Consider the following 20,925-nt stretch of genomic DNA (forward strand, 5'->3'; position numbering starts at 1 on the left):
GAGGGAGGGAGGGAGGAGTCGTAGTTGGAGGAGCAGCGACTGCTGTAGCATGCATGCATCCATCCATCCATCCCCTCGCCTCGACCAGGGGGACCACTGGACCCTCGTCGTCCGTCCGCCTTCCTCCCTCCCTCTTCGTCACCCTCATCCACCCATCCATCTCTCATAAATACATCTATCCGTTCCACATCCATCCATCCCGCACCCACCCACGCCGCTGCTGCGGGTGTCTCCTGGTTTCTCACCCCTGCCTGCCTGCCTGCACTAAGTTAACGAGTGTGTGTGTCCTCGCTTGCTTTCTTGCTTCCTTGCTATTTCTCTTCTTTCTTTATTATTATTACTATTATTTATAATTGTCCCCGCCCCCGGGCTTACTGAGCTATCTCCACAAAGCTTGCGCTTGTATCCTCCTCCGCAGATTCTGTTCGTCAATGGGGTGGTCAACACACACACACAGGGTCCTCTCGTCAGCACACAGCACTGCACAGCACTGCACAGATCTAGTAGGGCTCGATTGAAGCCTTCCTTCCTTCCTTCCTTCCTTCCTTCCTTCCCTTCACAGCTTGCATCCCCCCTCCCATCCTTCGCTTGACACGCTTTATTGCTGAATTGACGATTTGATTCTTAGTTTCGAGGTGGCGTTGTTTGAAGATTTTTAGAGCTTGATCCAGTATGTCCTCGGTTACAGCGTAGTAGATGAGTGCGGGTGTTTGGGTGTATTGCAACAGTTAGCGAGCCAATTGTTTTTGTTTTTTGTTTCGTTTTTCATCCTTCTGTAGTGTTTCCTTTGAACGATCGTTTGTTGGATCGAGTGGAGGGTTAGAGGGGTGCCTGTACGAAGCGGATGTTTCCAGGCCGGAGTGGGTTATATATAATTCGCGAGTGGATCTGAAATGTGGGGAGGACTGTGTTAATGAGGTTTCCTCGGCGCATGTCATTGGCATGCGATGTCTGCGAAAAGGAAGGACCCTTGTTACTCTCCTATCCTGCCAAATTAAAGGTCTCGGGCATCGGTTTCATTTAGATTTGACCGGCGTGACAACGCCTTGGGCGTGTGAGGGAAAAGAAGAGGTGTGCCTTCTTAGAAGGCAACTATCCAAGTCTCTGTAGTGGAATCAAGGCGAATTAGTCGAAGCTATCAAAGAGATCATCAGTCCCATTGATGCAGAACACTCTCCGGGTAAGCAGTAGTAAAAAATTGGCCGTTAGAGACTTCCTTTCAATGGGTCTGACATTGATCCTCTTAATTTCTTTCTCCGACATTTTGCTTGTCATACCGGCTTTGCAATTTGCCAATGCGTGGTTTGCGCTTGAGCACTGTGACAATCCTTCCCTTTCAAGTCCGTCATCTGTTAGTTTCTTCCTCTTTGCCGTAATTGTTGGCTGTTTTCGTTTGTTGGCCGATCTGATCAGTCAGATATCGAGAACTCGGGTGAGGCGAGTGTATACAACGTAACTTCAATCAGAATGAAAGAGGGTGAATTACTGGCCGTGACGCTGGTGGCAGGAAACGATCCTGCGTGTTCGAGCGTTCCGTGACGCGGTGGGACGAGCTTCTCGGTTGGTAAATGCCAGAGGGGTTTCTTTGATCTGAACATACCCAGCCGTCTTAAGTTTTTAACTTTGACTCCATTACTCAACACGTAGGGAAATGCAGATTTGATCTTGATACCCTTCTCTGGGTTTGAAATTCATGGCCGTGACCCGACCCTAAATTGTTTGGACGATTAACGTGAGATAGCATTGAGCACACTAAGATCATGACCGGGGTGTACTTCCTTGCCAAAGGTGGCTTGAGGGTGCCGAGTAACTAAGTCTGAGTGAGTGAGAGGTACAAGGTTTGAAACAGGACAAAAATTTGAAAAAAATAAATACGAACTCTGTGGTCTGGAAGAGTAAGAGCGAAACCATTCGAGCAGGTTTACAATTCTTGTTTGTTCCTTTGAAGTGGAAATGCTCGATACCGAAGAGGGCCCGCCGGCCGTGCACTACCGTTCCGGCGAGGATAGTGGTGAAGAGGGGCTTGCCGTTCTACCCAGACATACCAAGGTCCTGGTCACGGGCAATAATCGCACCAAGTCCGTTCTTGTGGGACTCCATGGCGTTGTTACGAAGGCTGTTGGTCTCGGAGGATGGCACTGGCTGGTGGAGCACTCTTTTCTTGAGAACCAATCTATCTTTGCATACAGCTAGATCATGAAACTCGCTTATTTCATACCTTCTACCATTTTTATAGCAGCTCAGCGGAAAGCATTGATTGGCCTCCGCACTTGCGATTATCTCAACACCTCTAACAATTAATCTTTACATGTTTATAGGATAACGAATCTCAGATTGGTCTTTGGCTCCCTATTACAAGATTGACTTTAAGTGGTGGCGAGTCGTAGTGAGTACTAAGTCACTCTTTCCTGATTCTCAGGTTCTCACGAATGGTGATGAAGTCAAGCTGCAGCGCAATGCGTTGAGTGTAATTGAAGCCCCTTCTGGTCACGAAGAACATGATGAGAACGAAGACAATCCATTTTCTAGTGGAACAAGTTTAGGTGTGTGATTTGGGAATCTATGTCCACCGAAACAGGGTTCTCCTTTGTTATGTTGAGCTGCGCACCAATAGTCCTTTTTTTTTTTTTTATCTTTTCTTTTCTTTTTTCCTTCTTTTTCTTCTTCTTCTTCTTCTGTGTTAGTTATCAGTGTTTTCATTTGTCATCAATTGGAGTCTTGTTAAGTTTTTGGTGGCTCATTAGTTCTAGTAAGTCTTTGTTCTCTACAATTGTCGGGACAAGCGGGGCATTCGCGGAAATAGCACTTCGACGTAGGGTCTGACAAAAAGCATTACTGCACACATTCAATTAACTGAATTTTAGTTTGTATTGTTGTGCAGAAGATAATATTCCTAGGAATGCATTCAAGCCCAGGGTTCAGCCGCGGAAGCCATCCGTGACAAATGCACGCAATGCAAGTATAACAGATGAAGACGCTATGGCAACTGAACATGCCAATTTCAGCCGGATGTTTGAGAGGAGGGACGAGGTGGATGAGGGGTCGAGTCCAATATCTGCAGTTCTACCGGTACGAAAGCTCGAGTATCTATGGCTATGATTGGCAGGTTGAGATCTTTCCAGTTGCTAAGTGCAAGCTACGGGTGTTAACTCTTCTTATGCTGATGATTTGCTGCATGCTTCTTGTGGTTGTAGTCAGTGGATCTTAGCAAGCTGGAAGTTGCTGCACTAAAGAGGTACCGCAGACATTTTAAACTGGTAAACTTCATCGCTCTGGATAATAGTGCTTTCGGTCTGGTAGCCAGGCGTTGGTTTGATTAGAAAGATCTACTACTAGTGTTGGTAGACATGCATTTAAACTTAGTCGATTTCTTGTACAGAGGAGGTGAGTGGACACTTAGGGACGCTGTGATAGCCGCTAGTTGCTGATCTTACAAGTACCTATCAATATGATGAAGAATCAGCTGTAAAAGCTCTTTCTTTATTATTCGCTTGACACACTATCGTCATATTTTAATGAACTTAAGTCCTCATCTTGGTGCATATTCGGTTTATAGGGTATTGATTGCCATCTATACTCTGTCTCCCAGGTGGAAGTAGGTCCAAACTCAACCAAGGAGCAGCTCCTTCATGCTGTTGGCCGGCACTTCATGTCACAGGTGAGAGTTTCTCTTCTGCAGTTACATGCACCTCTGTAAAATTTGCTCCGGTACTGCGAGGCAATCAATGCGGCGATTTCAGTCGAACTTCCTCTCGTTGCAGTTTCCTTTGTACAAGAAATGGGCTGTACATATTCAATCTCCATTGAGTAGGGTTTGAAAGTGTATTGATACGTAGTGTCTAAATTGTGGTGAGCTGTCTTGTTCTTTTCGGAGCAGGAATTGGACGAGACACAGGTCATTTCAGCGTTTATGCAAGCGGCGAAGCGTCCGAGGTCTTAGAACAGCGCAATGCTGCCATGGCTTCTACAATTTAAGCTCTTCGCCGATCTCATCAAGCTTGGAAATCAGGTGGGTGGTGGCAAAAGGATGAAGAAAACGACATATGACGACGATATATATATATATATATATATATATATATATATCTACATATCATGGAGTGGTACGCCAACCCCTGCTGTCGAAGGGACTGTAAAGAGAACCCACCTTTTCTCATCTGCTTGCTCTTGTATCATAATCAAAGGATTCTCTACTATGTAAAGCCTAGAGGCTAATATCCAGTCGTAAGGTTGGAGCCTCGTCCCAAAGGGATTTTGCACGTAAGGATTTCATCGGGTAACCTTTTTTTGGTAACGTCATTTGTTCCATCATTTGTACAGCAGACGAAGAAGAAGAAGACGAAGAAGAATCTCGGACAAATAGATAGGGTGGTCCTAGTTTTCTGGCTAATTAATGCCCTAATTTTTATCCTCTAATTGCAGTGTACAGTATCATTTCATGCTCTTGTGGCACTCTGCTTCACGTATCACCTGTTTCATAGAAGTGGATGTCCCGTACAGGTCAAGCCAATTTATGCCACCCTTGTTCTATTATGGAATCTTATCATCTTGATCCTCAAGGTTGTATATTCTTACTATTTTAAAGGAATACCTTTTTTCCTTCTTTATTTATCCATATGTACGCCCGAGTCTCATTTTCTCTATGTGCACAAAATTAATGGTTTTTAGTTTTCGTTTGATTTTTATGTAATTCTCACGAACCGATATTGTTTTTTGTGTTTTTATATTTTTGTTATAATGGCGAACGGCAGTGCCTACATCTAACCTATGTGCTCCTTTTAAATCGTTCGCTTGAAACTATTTACGTGTGAATCTCTATTTGATTGTAATGTTCCCGAACATGTGAAACTCAGTGTGTTAATGTTGAAGTCCGTTACGAAATCCTGAATTTCTGCACAGTAGGGGGTGTCAGGCTTCTGGTCGCTCTGGCCAATGGTGTCCCTTCTCTTCCTTCCAGCACCTAGGTGATAGCGATCACGCTGAATTCATGCAATAATAAAGAGTGGCTTTTCTTGGAAAAGCGGCCTCCTAGGGTATTGAAAACAGCGCCGTCCTACGTGCGGAAACGATTCCAGCGATCAGATCTACGGTGAAGATGCTAATGCTTGACGTGCCCGGAAGAGGGGGGGGGGGGTGGGTGTGTGTTCAGATCAGGGGCATGTCCCGGTCCAGCAGTGAACGCTGAGAGAAGAGCCATGCTGCTGCAGATTCATGGAGCACAGTGATAAAAATAGTATGATACCCACAAGATTCGAGAACCCATTGCGCCCAAGTTAGTGGGTGAGAGAGAGAGAGAGGGAGGTGCCGAATCCACCCCATCGCCTCCGCATCACTCCCTCCGCCGCAAAAGAATCTCCGCCGCAAAAGAATCTCCGCCGCACTCCCACCACCCCACCCGTCCCCTATCACCGTTGTCCCCTATTACCGCTACCCTACCCATTCATTCCCCTCCCACCGCCAATCTCACGAACTCACTAGTGAAGCAAGCAACCAATTGGTTGCTGACGTGTAATGCTTTGCTCATGCATGTGACTTAATTCTTAGTCACTCATGATAATGGGATATTTAATGCTTGTCATCAAGGGTAGATACATTTGGAGGTGCATGACAAATAGAAGGATGGATTCGCGTTTATTTAGTAAACTTGGCCATAATTGATAAATAATACTAGTATTTTATAAACCTTCTTTTGATCAATCTTATTTGAATTATATATATATATATATATATATATATCACTTGGATAAATCATAATCTTTTATTTTTTTTAACTTAACATAGTAATAAAAACTTATTTAGATTTTTTAATCAACGTTTTATTTTCTTCTCTAAAGCATGTTTCAATTTTTTTACTTCATATGTATTTATATATGTATTCCACTATCTACTCCTAATTTTTTATTCTGTAATTTTGGGGTCCTTATTTGTTTGTTATCCTTCAACTACACGTCAATTCCTTACAATGTCTGATTCGATCTCTAATTCTATAATAAATTAAAAAGAATTAATAGTTTATATATCAATATTTTTTTATTCCTATTTTCAACTGTCTTAAGTACTTTTTTCTTTTTGCCATTGTTAGGAGAATTTTTTTGTTTGGCGATTTTCTCCTATTGTTTTTAACTCCAATTATAGCTTAAGTTAGATAGTCTTTGGCACAGTTGCAATGTGTTTCTTTAATTAATTCGTATAAATTATTAGTTATTACTTTCTTTCTAGCCACAGCAATAACTTCTTTTCTCACAATTTTTTCATTTTCATATTTTTATGTTATTTTTATTTTTATTATCTAGATATGAAAAATAGTGTATGTCCACGAATCAGTGATTGGTTGAGGCGTAAAATCAGAAATGTGGGGAAGGAGGGCCGTGTCCACCACTCTGTGTTCCAGTACCCCACTGCACACGTTCCCACCCCCGTTCCCTGTCCTAACCAGCCTCCGTTCCCCGTCCCAACCCCTCTGTCCCAACCCCATGTTTAACACATCTTCCATGCATATTGTGTACAAATTTGGATTTTTTGAACAACATTTTCTAAAAAATGAATTCATTTTAAAATAAAATAAAATTTATTTTATAAAATTTATTTATATATGTGTGTTCATTCATCAATTTAAATTGTTGAGAAGGTTTAAATTATTATAAAAACTTAATTTTCAACAAAAAATATATTGTAAAACTTTTAAAGATTGTAATAACATTTGGTAACTTTTTTATAATACATTTTCATTACAAAAAAAGCTCTATTATCTCCAACTATCAGTTATTTGGTAGTTTTTTGTTTTTGTTTTTTTATAAACTGAGGTATAAAATATGAGAGATGATATACATTATTAAATGTGCTATTTTTAGGGTTTTTGTATTAATATTTTTTAAGATACCAATATAATTTATATTATTAAATTTAATTTTTGATTTGATTTGATTTTAATTTTTTTATTTATATTTTACATCAGTGTCATGTTGTGAAATAAGTTTTTTGTTGCTAGAAAAGGACATTACTTGTATTTTTTTGTTTTTTAATTTTTAATTTTTACTTATTTCTTATTGTTGTAAATTTAAAAATTAAATTAAATTTATTAATAACCAATAATTTTTGGGATCTTAATTAGAATAATTTTGAGTATTTGACTAAAATTTCAACAAGCACTTGGAAAATGTAGGCCATGGTTTAAAAGCATGTATGATATACTATAATTTAGATTCAAAACATTTAAGGATTTAAAACATTCATGAGAATATCTATACATACCAAATTAGAGGATTAAGATATATATATATATATATATATTTTTTTTGCATACAAAGAGAATTTGATGAAATCTATAAAAGATTAGGAAGAAAGAATATAGTATTGACTTGTTAAATAGGAAGTATAAGCAAGAATCAAGTATTTTATCATCCAAAAAAATAAAAATATGATTAAATGCAGTTACAACACAAGAATAAAGTATTTTGTATCTCATATCTATTAAATATTTTAAAAATCTACTTATTTCTTTGTATTTTGATTAATAAATTAAAATTTAAAAATATACCTTAAAAAAATAATAGTACAAAATTTTATTGACTTATAAATGTATATTAATAGATAAAGTATTTTTTCAACATATGGATTTATAAATTATTTAATAAATACAGCTTCTAAAATATCAATATTATTCATAAATTAATATGACATGAAGCATAAATTCAAAATAAGTGATTTATTTTTTTTTATTTATTAAATTTAAGAAATAAAATCTATAATGTTTTAAAAAATAGTTTTAAGGTCTTAATTAAAATTCAAATTGTTTTTGGATTAAGAATATAGAAGTAATCAAATATCATGGTTTAAAATAAGAGTGCCTATATTTTTTCTAAATCATAGAAATATTTGCGAAAATAATTTTAATTTTTTTATTAGATATATATATATATATATATATATATATATATGTGTGTGTGTGTGTGTGTGAGAGAGTCTTATTCTCTACATTAAGACACCTATTAATTTTGCTCCTTGTCCTTCCTCTGCTCATCAAGTATCCTAATCTTTCTGCAGAGCCCACCCTCTTGATTCAAGTAACTCTTACTTTATTGCTTCCAGATCATTTTGCCGACCCTCTTCATGCTCTCGAATTTCTGCAACAAGACGGCGCTCTTCAACAAAATTACATCTCCATGACATCCAGACTTTCATTTCGTTCCTTCTCAGCTTCTCTGTCAATGCTCAACACTTCAGCTCTAAACTTCGATGTGAGAGCCTCCAATTGTTGTTCTCTAGCATTGAGCTACGCTATCAATTCCCTCTACTTTAGCTTTCAGAGATAATTTTTTCCTGCCTCCAAATTCCTGAATTTTGCGTCAGCCTGCTCTAACTTGTTCTGAAACACAGTCCACATTTCATCAGTTAACGTTAGTGAACAAGAAAATTTTCTCTTAAGTTCCTCTTTTTTCTAGAATGAGATTCTCTATGTAAACCATCCCAAAGTCTGGTCCTGCATCGTGCTCATCTACTATCGCGTCAGTAGCATAGACAAACGTCTCAGCATTTTGATAGCTTTCTCCTTCACTTTCTTCCGAACACATCCCTGCTTTGTTACTCTCTTCTGAAGTATCAGTTTGCCAAAAAGTTTCTAGCATCTGTTTCCACTGATCATTAGCCTACGGAGGTAGATTCTCTAACGCCTGCTTGATAGTTTTCAAACAAGGTCTCCAATTCTTCCAATTCAGTTTTGACAGAATTCAGTTCTTGATCGTTGGGATCAAGCTTCTCCAACACCGCCGTGATCCTCAAGACATTCCCGCAACGCTTCACATGTCCACATTACGAAACGCTCTACGATAATCTCATTACAAGACCAACTCCGGAGCAGGCTTCACAACCTCTACCTGGGCTACCAGCTCTATCACACAATGAGGCATGAATGTCTCCGTGGGCGTGGAGGCTTCGACATGAAATTGTGGTTTGTTTTCACTTATACCTCCTCATAATACCACTCTTGCCTTCTCATTTTTACCTGCAAAACAACAACAACAACAACAACAACAACCACCTGCTGGCTGGCAGTTGTTACCTCTCCTCTCACTGGCACTTACACCCTCTCAACCATCAAAAAACTAATCTAGTCACCAATCCTCCAGCAGTGGGGGGCAAGTTTCCAAGTGAGAACTATTCTTACTGTGATCATGTTTCACTTTTTTCTCAGTTTAGACTTAGTCTAAACTTATTTTTCTCTAATGTTCTTCACTCAATGACTTGTGGAAATCTATTTAATCAATACACAATTTATTTATTTTGTGAAGGTTGACTTGATTTTGTATTGATTTGACCACTAAGATCAATTTTTATCTATTAATCAATTCTTATAATTACCATCAACATACTATTTTTTTAATAATAAAATATTTTTAGTAACTCAATGAGACTATATTAAATTGATAATTTTGATTCTTTAATTTATTCTATTTGTAATAAAATCTTTAAAAAAAACGTCTATTCAAACATGACAACTTTAGATTTTAATAATAATAAATTCTAGTTTACATCAATAAAAGTAGTTACTAAATAAAATTAGTCAAACATAAAAATTTATGCCAATATATATATATATATATATATATATATAAATTATTATTAAAATACAAACTTATGCAATAGATTTACTTTGTTGTATATGATTATAATTTTTAATCAATATATTTATAGTAATACATGCAATAAGCTTGTTGTAAATTTGTTATAATAGTTGATTAAAGTCTAATCGTACTTAAAAACTTCACTAAAGTACTTACAAGTATGTATGTACATATATATATATATATATATATATAAATATTTGTTTCTTTTAAAAGATCAATTCTTCTTTTATGTTAAAAGTCTTAATGAAAAACTTGTCAATTTAATCATCAAATATGATATTTTAAAAACTTGACAAAAAAATATATTTGCTCAATTTAAACAATTTGAGGATACCACTTTGATGTGGTAAGATACATCTCCCAAGTAAATATTACTACTAATATATTTTTATCTATAATACTAGATTTTAGTTTATGATAGTTTAAAAATAATGTCTTTTGAAAGTTATATCTTCATTTATAACTTTGATAATTCAACAAGACTTATAACTTATTATATTTTTTTTTAAATAATTTTATTTTTTACTAAATATTAAGAAATATTTAGTTTTTTAGAAATATTCTTGTATTTTTGAAGGTTGATAATTAACTACTTTTGAACTATTTTTAAAAAAATATTTATTTCATTCTTAAAGAAAGTCGACTACATTTTTTAGTTAAATTTTTATTTATTTTTAGAGGTTGAAAATTATCTTCTTTTTATTAAACTTGTATGTATATATATATATATATATATATATATATATATGACTGTATGTGCGTTTTTTTTTTTATTTTTTTTTATTTTATTTTTCTTTCAAATAGATTTGGATTTGTTTTTTTTTTTTTTTTTTTTATATTTTTATCCATGATTTGGATAATAAATAAATAAAATAAAATAAAATTGATGCTATACTTAATTAAAATAAGAATTATTTTCAAGTCTTGTAATTTTTTATTTTTTTTAGATAATATTATGTAAAAAAAATGTCATATGTTAGCAATTTCAACCATAAAATTACCATTGCTATGCCTGTAAGAAGTTAATAATATATTTTAAGATATATGCTAAGAAATTATGCAATTAAAAGAAAAAAATATAAATAGATCAACTTTCAAGAAAATTTTAAAGTCCTTGCTACTACAAATATTTAAGAGCCAAGGATCGACTTACTAGAGAAGTTTGATGAAACAAAATCAAAATTTTAAGAATTTTATAATTCTTTTTTATAATTATATTTTTTTAATACTGTTAATATTTTTTATAATTATATTATAATTCTTTTTTATAATTAAGAATTTTATAATTCTTTTTTCTAATTATATTTTATTTATCAAATACAAATTTCATGCTACCCTTAAATTCTACACCTTGTTCCAATCTTCTTGTAATTTAAAAAAATCTAAGTTGCAATATTTTAACTCAAATGCTTTTAGGTACTAGAGCCTCAATATGTTTTATAAATATAGACTTTATAATAGAACTGAAATTGATATTTTAAAGCAAAAATCAATCAATTATGAATATTTAAGATTCAAGTTTTAGAATTTAAAACTTAAGATTTTGAAATTAAGGTTGTAAGATTTAAAGGCTTAGGTTTTAGGATTATGTGGATATTCTCAATTTTTTAAATATTATAGGTTTTTAATTTTGTCTTTACTTACCTCTATACTTTTAGGATTTAGGATTTCAATGGTATAAATCATTTGTTCTATAAGCTTTTAGTTTATAAGATATAATTACTTTGACTTTGACTTTGATATAATATTTTTGACTTTAATATATGGTGTCTTTTGCAAGCTCTAGATAAGCCAAGTTTTATAATTTATGATCACAAAATCTAAATATTTATTTAAATTTATCTTAAAATATATACATATAAAAACATTAAAGATTTAATTAATTTACTTTTTGAGTCAGCTATACAAATAGTAAATTTTTTATAAGTTTTGATTTAATCTATTCTTTTATTTTTGGACTCTTCAAATCTAATAATGTACTTAAAATACTATACAAGTTTTTTTAATTTTTAGATATACGAACTTTGACTTAATATATTTTTTTGATTTGTTTACTTTGTCTTTTTTAAGTTTAGGATTGACCAACTTTCTAATTTTTTGTGCATTACATTCTAATAATATGTATAAAATCTTTAGAATTTATTTTTGGATCAAATATTAATAAGATATAAGTCTTTTAAAATTATAAAATAAATATTTTTATAAAATGTGAAAAAATGAAATCTAATCTATATATAGACTTTTAATACTATTAGATTAAAGTAGATAATTTATGTAATAAGATGTTTATATTGTGGTTGCAAATTCTCAGAGTTAAACTAGACTTCAGCATTTTAGATTTTAAAATTTAGAATTTGAAGAATTTTGGATTTAGGATTTTTAGAATATAGGATTACAAGGGAGTCCTTGGACATTTTGACTTCTTTTTTTCTGATTTTGAAGTGAGCTACTTCTCGCTTCCCCTTCTTCTTGATGTCTACAATTCTTGTAGCGAGTTTAAAATGTCTTACAAGTTGTACAAAAAGTTAGTTTGTTTTTTGATTTATGATTAAGGATTTAGAATTACATGGGTGTATAAGGTTATTTGAAACTCTTGTTTCTTTAATTTTTACTTGTACTACTTCTCTATTTTTAACATCTTTTTGAAAGAGTTTCTAATGGTCTACATAATTTGTTTTGTAAGTTTTTATTTAAAATTTTAATGAATTCCATAAGATATTTATTACAAAGCTGAGAAAATTATAAAATATAAGATCATTATTTATTTATTTATTTATTTATATTTAAAACTTAAGTATTAATGTAATCTTTTATGCTTTATCATTGTACTTTCAAAGTCTTTTATATGGTAAGTAGTAGTAACATTGCTTTGTTTATATAAAAGAATTAGTATCTCATAATTTTTTAATATTTTTTACTTTTAACTTTTAACTTTTTATTTTTTTATTTATGATTTTTAAAATACATAAATAAAATTCTTTAAAATCTATTTTAGATTACTTAATATTAAAAATAAAATTTACATCTTTAACTTAAATTTAAACATGTGTTTTAATTCTTTTAATTTATTTATATGATGATTTTGTAAAGTATTTAATTTTTATTATATTTTGATTTTTCTAAAAATATCTAAATTGGATTATTAGGTAAATGAGTTCTTGAACTACAATCAATTAGAACAATTAGTTTTACAACTGAAAGTCATAATACACAAAATGATCTATAAAATTATAAGAGAATATAATGATTCGTGCAACGTCTTCGCACACAAGCTGAGACTCATTTCGAAAAAATGCTGACTTGCTTATTATAATGCTGACTTGACCAACATAACTGGACAGACTTTGTAATATTGTTTCGTTGGAACTTGGCACGTCAGCCCAAACAAGATGAGATTGAAATCAAACTGTTGTTAAATGTCTTAAGATGGACCCAAGTCCTGCTTGTTGCGGCTACGCATTGTGTTGCTATCGACTTGTCGCAAAACTCAACATCCAAACAACTTGAACTTGTCTCTGTCGTCCTGATGGATATGGCGACTTAGCAGGGAATCTGATCGTGCGGTCTAAACCTGATCACTCTAACTCTTACCACTGGGTTTGCACATCTCCACTCACTCATGGCTACGGAAGCCCAACTTGACAAGCACAGCAAAGCTCGCATACACCATTAGGCAGTGGATGCAAACTCACTGCCGCTCTAGAGTGGAACCGATCACGATCACATTTACGCACTCGCAAGTATGCCATCATTCAAAATATTCTTAGACAAAGAGCAGCAGGCCTGGGTACACATCCAACTTTATTCACACCGTTAAAGTTACTATTGAATTTTTCGTTCATTACCAAACCACTTTTCAGCTCTTTGCAATGTTCTACAGCACTGCCTCGACTTCCTAATCCGACCTGCATCCGATCGCAAATGAAAGTTCTCGGTTGAAGTCTTGGGCGGACACCGAGAACTCATTATCATTAGCTGCACACGGCCTCAACTAAACAACCGATATCTGCCGAATGTTGCAGAATCGCTAGGAATCATTGACAGAGGTCCTACACGGATAGATTGATACTGTAGACTGGAGTCATGTTGGGGTGATACAAACCCCAGTTGTTCTCGATCCCGCCACCTTTCAAGTTCTCGTTGAAAAGCGCGAAGATATACGTCGGCATTCTGACGTTGCGACGCATCGGGGTACCTTCGCTGCTCAGCTCATGCTTCACCAAGTTGTTGTTGTATGTCTGCGCATCCTGGATGTTGACTCCACGAGCGTTGCTTCCGGCACTCGGCCATCCGGTCTCCCCGATGACGAGAGGAAAATCGGGGTAGCCAATAGCGGCCATAGCGCTCCTGTGAGTGTCCACCTGGGCATCGAACAAGTTCGTGTATCTCCTTCCCATGTCTATCACATGGTTGCTGTTTGGGTTGAAGACTGCATATTCCCTGTTTACGTTAGCATTAACCTTGTAAGCGAAGAATGGGTAGACGTTCAAAGTGAAAGCAGACTTCGTGGTCTGGAGCAAGTTGAGGATGCGTTTCATGTCCGCGGGATACGGGAACCTGCCCTTCGACGGGGGAAAGCCTATGGCGTCGAAGGCGTGGGGTGTTGTCACTTTGATTTTGCTAAGGCTGAGTTTGACCAGCGATCGATGGATATTCTGCATCGCTAATACAAGTGGAGACACATCTCGTTTGTGTCCATGAAGCCACTCGTTTCCAACGGCTATTCGGTCGATGAAACTGACGAATGGCTTGACGTGGGTGCGGACCCACCTGTCGGCCTCTTGCTGGCTGCTGGCGACGGTTGCCACAGCGTCGTTCGGAACCGCCACAGTGACTTTAATGCCGGATCCTTTAAAAGCGGTCAGCATCTTTAGATCGGCATCGTAAATTCTCACCTTGCGGCGTTGCAGCAGTTCGACGATCCGACCCGGGCCCGGCAAGTTATCCCCAACGCGTCCAACATTGATCCCCCCGTTGCAGCCGCAGTGAAAACGGGTGCAGCGGCGACCACCAAAAGAGTAGCCACAAGCACAATCCCTCTCACGGTACCCATGACGGTGATCTACGACAGACAGTTCACCGGTATCCAAAACTCCACGCTCAATGAGCAAGCAGATACGGAGCCAATTCAATGAGCGCAATCGACACCACTGTCTGGTCTGTTCCACATTGAAACCAGATCAACTTATATACATCCCCCTCGAGACCAGCGCACGTAACGATTGACTTGCTGGAAGTAAAGTATGAAGCAACTGTGCCGATGGAACTGTCACGACCGAGTGAGCATTAATGGTTCGAGGAAAAATGTCGCCGATTTTCCTAAACGGAGGCATCTGTCGGCTTGTAAGACATCTGAGGAGTTTCTGGAGAGTGTCGAGTACGCCGGAGATCGTCGAAGAGCTGGTTTAATCTTTTATCGATTCGCCGAGGAATAGCGAATGACTTCGATCTTGACGTCACATGGCTTTGACGTGAAGAGGGCCACGCAGCGGCTGTGAGGTGGGGACTTTGCCACTCGGTCTCACTCTCAGTCTCACTCCCGGTCTCACTCTCGGTTTATATCGCTACACAGTTCCTCGCGGTTTCTGAATCCGGTCGGCGACCCTTTCCAGGGCATCCAGTGGACGCCGACCAGAGATGATTCCAAGCAAAGCGATACCAAGCCACCAACCTTCACATTTGTTGTTGTGAATTATCACATGTAAGAACAAATGAACAGCGTGCTCTTGAGTTTTGCAATGGAATATTGGGTGCTCAAAAATAGTAGAATTGCGTTTCCAAGAGAACGTTTGATACTTTAAAAGCTGAAATGAATTTTGCAGGATTTTCAGACAAGAATAAGAAGGTGTGATTCCAAATGTTGGATTCCAGTGATATTTTATTTTATTTTTGAAATACTTGAAGTTGTAGAAAGTCACGAGTGAAATTATTCAGAGCAATAAGTTTTCGATTTATCTTTAGTATATCATTTAAATTTAAATCAGTGGTACATAATGTCACCAGATCAAATTTTGAAGGTTGCATCTTTGTTTTTAGGGATTGAAACTTGGTCAACAGAAGTATTTGTAGAAAATATTGCAAACGTCTTCACAAATTTTTGATAAAACTTTGCACATTATTAGTGTCCACCTAATGTTTTTTTTAGTAAGCATGAGAATAGCAAACACGTTCTAATTTATAGAATGATTTTATCTGTGGAACAACAAATTTAAAGTAATGTACCACTGTAAAGAATTATCCTATTGCCATTAGAATTAAAATCTTAAGTGTGTGTGTGTGTGTGTGTATATGTTTTATTTTTTATTTTTTATTTTTTATTTTGTTATCTTTTTATATTTTAATATTAGATATATATATGGAAAAAAAATCAATGTTTTCATGTACATCTGTATAATATGGTAAAAAATAATATCCTACAAGTTAATTGTGCTTCATTTATTCACTAAATCCATGCAATCGTTGTTGTTGTAGGTAATACTTGGGCTGTGAAGTTGATGAATAGCAATATAACCAACCCCTCATTCTAAAGTTCACCCCCTAATTCCAAGTCCATGAAGAATTCACCCCCATTTGGATTGCGTGCATGCCTACGTGGCACTACAATCATTGGATGATGACATGGCAATCGAAGAAAGCATGCTCAAATGGATGCCCATCTCACGAAGCCCTCAAAACGCACGTGGGCACTCACCATTGTCCAGCTGTATTCATCCCTTGTGGCGGTACTGTATTTGGATGAGGTTCAAGATGATGGATGACGAGGAAGAAGACAGAAACTTCCATCTATACACGCATGCATGCATTCATCTATAACTTCATCCATCCATGTGCGGGGTGGAGAGAGAGCGAGCGAGTGAGCACGAGGGCGTCGAGTTTCAAACGAGAGAGAGAGAGAGCGAGTCAGAGGTAGCGGGGAGGGAGGGCTTTGATTGCGCGGGGTGCTTGATTGGGGTGGTAGTTGGCGACGGGCTTCGTCGCCTTGCAATGCTGCCGTGTTAAGCCCTCTGTCGATACCAGACTTGCGATCTGTCTTCTGGAGTTTTTCGCGAGGGGAAGGGGTTGAAGCGAAGGGAGTTGGGACTCGGAGAAGATTAAGAAGTCCTGTTCTGTTTTCTTATTTCTTTCACGCGTTTCCACTTTGCGCAGAGTCTGATTGGGAGCTTTTTGCTTGGTCTATGAGGTAGAGAGGGGTCAGCAGGGATGGACAGGACTAGAAGCAGCAAGGAAGCTGAGGGGAAGAAGGCTTTGAGGTGGGAAAGCATATTACGAAGTCATGAAAGCGAGAGTACTTCATTAAACAGTAGATTTTGTTGTCATCGTTGTTATTGTTGTTGTTGTCGTTGTCGTTGTTTTCTGACATGTGGTTGAGGAGGTAAGTGTGAGGTAAGAGAGAGCGAGAGGAGGATGAGAGAGAACTTGGCGAGAGCAGTTGTGCGCGATCTGCGACACCAAGGGCATGAGCATGTGGTGCTTCGGCGGGACGGAGTGACCGCGGTTCTTTACTGTTCCCTGTGTGATACAAGATGTTACAATGAAGCGGCTCTCTGGGATCATCTGAACGGTAAGAGCCATTCAAGGCACTATGAGTCCGTGCGCGCGAAGGGAGAGGCGTGGGGGAAGCAGGCAAAGAGAGAGTTTGTTGATGTCGATGCGGACGACGACAGCTGGGCCACGACGGCGACAGGGGCGAGGGAGAGGTGGGATGCGGGTAACAAGGGATCGACCCTGTCGGATGAGGAATCGTGTCTGGAGGGAGAATTTGAGGGACATGGTGTGTCTGCAACGTCGTCGACGACGTCCTTGAAGTGGATTGGCAGCGGGGAACTTCTTCTTAAAACCAAAGCCACGGGTAGTGCTTACGTGGAGGCTTCTTGGTTTTTCTGGCAGGGGATGTATAAGCTTACAGCGAAGAACTGGAATAAAAGCGGCGGTCCATCCGGAATTGAGTATGCTTTGGTTGTTTTCCCCTACAGTGATGGTATTGGCAGGGGAGGCAACTGGCCGTCCTTGAGCCGCTCTGGAACGAAAGGTTCACGGGTTTTGGAGAGCATAAATTTGCGTAGAGGACACAAAATGTCTCGCAAAGTTCCAGGGAACTACAGGTTTAAGACGCAAGTTTCTCGAGAAATTATTGCTTCAACGGGAACTTCGCCCTCCACGGCTCGGCACAAAGCCCTGTCGCCACTAACATTGACAATCAGAACAAACCCCACGAAACTGGTGACTCCAGAAGTGCTGGAAAGTGACGGCGACCCAGCGAAAAGCGGTGTCGAGAATGACGGACCAATAACCACTTATCGAAGAATATGGAAACAGAAGCAAGTTAAGAATCCAGATCGCATATGTTTCATTTGTCGTCAGAAGCTGCTCCCGATCCAGGATGTCGCTGCTTTGGTGAACGTAAAATCTGGGCAGATGATCTGTGGAAGTCGGAACAGACGAGGGGTGCGTGTTTAGAAACACTTTATGATTACCATTATCTTCTCTAAGCATGGTTGTCTATTTGGAAATGCAGATAATTCATGGGTCGTGACTGCATTGTTAACTGAGAAGTAAGGCGTGGATTTTTCATCTCATTTGAATTGACAGTCAAGCATCTGTCCATCATCATGTACATTTACAAGAATGTCATCTTGCTTTAGCATCGAATTTCGTCCAAGATGTGTTTAACAAGTTCCTACATTTGTAGGTTTTTCATGTTTTTCACAGCGCCTGCTTGATAGAGTGGATTGCATTTTGCGAAGCAAAAACTTGGAATGCTTCCCTGGCTATGAGTCGAAAGTTGAAGCGTCGCAAAACTGTGCATCCTAGTGCGTGCCAGGAAGGCCACACTAACGACAGACATGGCGGGTTTGGGAACGAGACTGAGTTCACGTCCGAGACGGCCATTTTTTGTCCTGAATGTCAAGGCACAGGTGTAAAAATACATGGTCCTGAACTCGAACGTCCCCGCTTCCGTCTGAATCAAGTAAGACGGCTTTGGATCCATAGTACTGTCATTTACAGATGAAATTAGTGGTATTGGTATTATTTCGCTTCACAGCATTAAATCTAATGAGATTTTTTCATGGACTCAGGTCTATGAATGGGTCATGGAACTCATTGAGGCTAGAAAAGCCTACATGGAAGATCATGGGAACCCATTGGGGCTGTTATTTGTGAAACCAGCCAACTCTAAATCCCCGGTACTTTCCTTGCACATCATATCTGATGGAAGCATAATTGAGTTTGTTATTTTTAGTTTACCTTGGGCGATTCATCGCTTGGGATCTGCGTACTTAATTGATGTTATAATTTATTTGTATATTCTTGTTTTCGCATCATCCAAAGTTTAAAATGGGGTTGTTCAGTATTTTAATGTTTTTGGTTTGCCAATGTCATATTGTGCTGATAGGGTGTTGTTCAATCAAGAGGTTTCATACATTGCTATTCCGCTCGAGGCTATCCCGACTTGATGGCTAACGCCATGAGCAGGTGATATTTTATGTTGCAGCTCATGTTTTCATACTGGAATGGGTCTTTCAACTCTGAAGCAGGGAGGTTTTGTGTCTTTGGATTAATACCTTGAGAACAACTTCAATTCTTTATGGGAATTTTATGAATAGTTCGAGTCGTAAAGAAAAGTTATGATTGACGGACGTGGCTAAATTTATTCTTTTTTGATTTTCCAGGGAGGTAGAATCGCGCAAGTAAAGTGTATGGGTATTCTTCTGTACAGAGCAGTATTCATGTACCATACTTTGATCCTATTGTAGTTCCAAGCCTGCCGCAGGACACTTAGCATTATTTTTATTCTGCCAGAGTCCTGGCCTTTGCAGTGCCCCCAACCTCTAAGTACAGTCGATGCGAGTTACAGTTCATGATGAAACCAATCAGTTCAACGCATAGGGTATTCTCTGTCGATTTTTACGTATGGTTGCATCTGCGAAGCATGCAAGTGGGGTTTGGGTGCAAAGATGCAAACGCTTTGCAAGGATTTGGTAGCCAGTATTGCGAGGGCTAATCTGAAGCCCCGTTTATTTGGGCGGCGAGATCCTCAGATGACAGTCATTGTGTACGTTTCTGTAATGTCGATCGGATCAGATAGTGATACCCTTCCATGTTTAGATTGCTGTGCGTATAATTACTGTTTCTGAGAACTATAAACTTCGATGGTATGTTCTTTCTTGCATCAAGAGAGAATCATCAAAACAAGTTGTGAAGCGAATTGCAGAGGCAATATGAACACATGAACAATATACAAGGTCTCTGCTGTTTTGGAAGCAATCAATAAGAGAATGCACGTCACATCCAGGCGAGGACCAATAATTCTACTGTGGTCGATAACATATCTGCATAAATTTCTCAGTCTCAACAGAAACTATTCCTTACATTACTCTCCCCATTTGGATGGCAGAGACAACATGTGGTGTGGAGGGGCAAGTCCTCTGAATGGAAGATCGAAGGATGAAATGTAGAATCCTTGTTCAATGTCGTTAATACACCCGAGGCCAAAGGGGTGATATCTTACTAACCCCCTTGCTGAATTCTTGTTCGAGTTTAACTGTTACAAAGGATGAAAACATGAAAGCAGGATGGACATCATTCATTGCTAACAAAAAGTTCCGAAAGCCAAGGAAAGGGCACTTCCAAAGTCTTAGTTAAATGTTGGTTAAGGCATAGCTTTTGGTACATATAGTATGAGACATTCAACATTCCTCCTCCAAAACTAGGACTTAAGTTTCTACTAAAACAAGACTTGATATATCTCTAAAAGCTAAAAACTTATCTCTAAGGAGAGGTTTTGTAAGGATGTCCGTTGCTATTTGTTTTATGGGACAATATTCCAAATCAATGTCCTTTTTCCACACATTGTATTCCAATGCTTTGTATGGCCATGATATGTTGGATTCTTGGCAATAGCAATGGTATTCTCATTATCCTTATAAATAAAAATTCTTTCCGGCTCAAGAATGTCATAATCCATAAGTACTTTACAAAGCGACAAAGTCTTTCTTGCTATAGCAGCCAAAGTTGCATATTCGCCTTCTGGTGATGAAACAAAAATTAAAATTGCTTCTTGCTTGACCAAGTGATAATTGCCATGTTCAATGTAAATGCATAATCTCCTATAGAATGGTGCATCTCCACACAACCTACTCCATTTACATCACTCTAACTTACTAGTTGCAAATTTGCTTCTTTTCTTCCATACTGCAGTACCAAATATTTTGTTCTTTAGAAGTAACAAAATATTCATTTGATTCCTTGTCTATGTGAAACATGTGGATGTGCCATGTATTGAGCAAAGTGTTCACAAGCA

General features: G+C 37.5%; 3 protein-coding genes across 6 annotated transcripts; 2 read left to right on the forward strand and 1 right to left on the reverse strand.

Moving 5' to 3' along the window:
• The first annotated feature begins 317 nt into the window (after positions 1–317).
• On the forward strand, positions 318–4,611 carry LOC112273550 (uncharacterized). 4 transcript variants are annotated; one of them, XM_090245412.1, is made up of 7 exons: positions 335–1,180; positions 1,414–2,145; positions 2,420–2,543; positions 2,882–3,069; positions 3,195–3,257; positions 3,590–3,658; positions 3,878–4,611. In XM_090245412.1, exons 2-7 carry the CDS (start codon positions 1,954–1,956, stop codon positions 3,938–3,940), a joined length of 699 nt encoding a protein of 232 aa, XP_090101538.1. In that variant the 5' UTR covers positions 335–1,180; positions 1,414–1,953; the 3' UTR covers positions 3,941–4,611. The 4 variants fall into 4 exon arrangements, with proteins under 4 accessions (XP_024358238.1, XP_090101538.1, XP_090101539.1 ...); XM_090245413.1 differs by having other exon boundaries at positions 458–1,180; positions 1,418–2,145; XM_024502470.3 differs by lacking the exon at positions 1,414–2,145 and having other exon boundaries at positions 318–503.
• Positions 4,612–13,407: 8,796 nt separating this feature from the next.
• On the reverse strand, positions 13,408–14,901 carry LOC112273534 (putative glucan endo-1,3-beta-glucosidase A6). Its single transcript, XM_024502437.3, has one exon. It carries the CDS (start codon positions 14,489–14,491, stop codon positions 13,673–13,675), a length of 819 nt encoding a protein of 272 aa, XP_024358205.3. The 5' UTR covers positions 14,492–14,901; the 3' UTR covers positions 13,408–13,672.
• A 1,690-nt stretch (positions 14,902–16,591) lies between these two features.
• On the forward strand, positions 16,592–19,870 carry LOC112273598 (uncharacterized). The gene is made up of 5 exons (XM_024502538.3): positions 16,592–18,068; positions 18,313–18,591; positions 18,701–18,808; positions 19,018–19,097; positions 19,295–19,870. Exons 1-5 carry the CDS (start codon positions 17,028–17,030, stop codon positions 19,314–19,316), a joined length of 1,530 nt encoding a protein of 509 aa, XP_024358306.1. The 5' UTR covers positions 16,592–17,027; the 3' UTR covers positions 19,317–19,870.
• Positions 19,871–20,925: the final 1,055 nt, after the last annotated feature.

This window comes from Physcomitrium patens, chromosome 20, assembly GCF_059467195.1.
Source record: "Physcomitrium patens ecotype Gransden chromosome 20, ASM5946719v1, whole genome shotgun sequence".
Lineage (NCBI taxonomy): Eukaryota > Viridiplantae > Streptophyta > Bryopsida > Funariales > Funariaceae > Physcomitrium > Physcomitrium patens.

Coding starts and splice junctions, on each gene's coding strand:
- LOC112273534 (XM_024502437.3), bottom strand. CDS start 14,491: ATGCTGACCGCTTTTAAAGGATCCGGCATTAAAGTCACTGTGGCGGTT.
- LOC112273598 (XM_024502538.3), top strand. CDS start 17,028: ATGAGAGAGAACTTGGCGAGAGCAGTTGTGCGCGATCTGCGACACCAA. Junction 18,069..18,312: donor GAAGTCGGAACAGACGAGGG/GTGCGTGTTTAG, acceptor CTACATTTGTAG/GTTTTTCATGTTTTTCACAG. Junction 19,098..19,294: donor ATGGCTAACGCCATGAGCAG/GTGATATTTTAT, acceptor TTGATTTTCCAG/GGAGGTAGAATCGCGCAAGT.
- LOC112273550 (XM_090245412.1), top strand. CDS start 1,954: ATGCTCGATACCGAAGAGGGCCCGCCGGCCGTGCACTACCGTTCCGGC. Junction 2,146..2,419: donor TCGGAGGATGGCACTGGCTG/GTGGAGCACTCT, acceptor CCTGATTCTCAG/GTTCTCACGAATGGTGATGA. Junction 3,659..3,877: donor GCCGGCACTTCATGTCACAG/GTGAGAGTTTCT, acceptor TTTTCGGAGCAG/GAATTGGACGAGACACAGGT.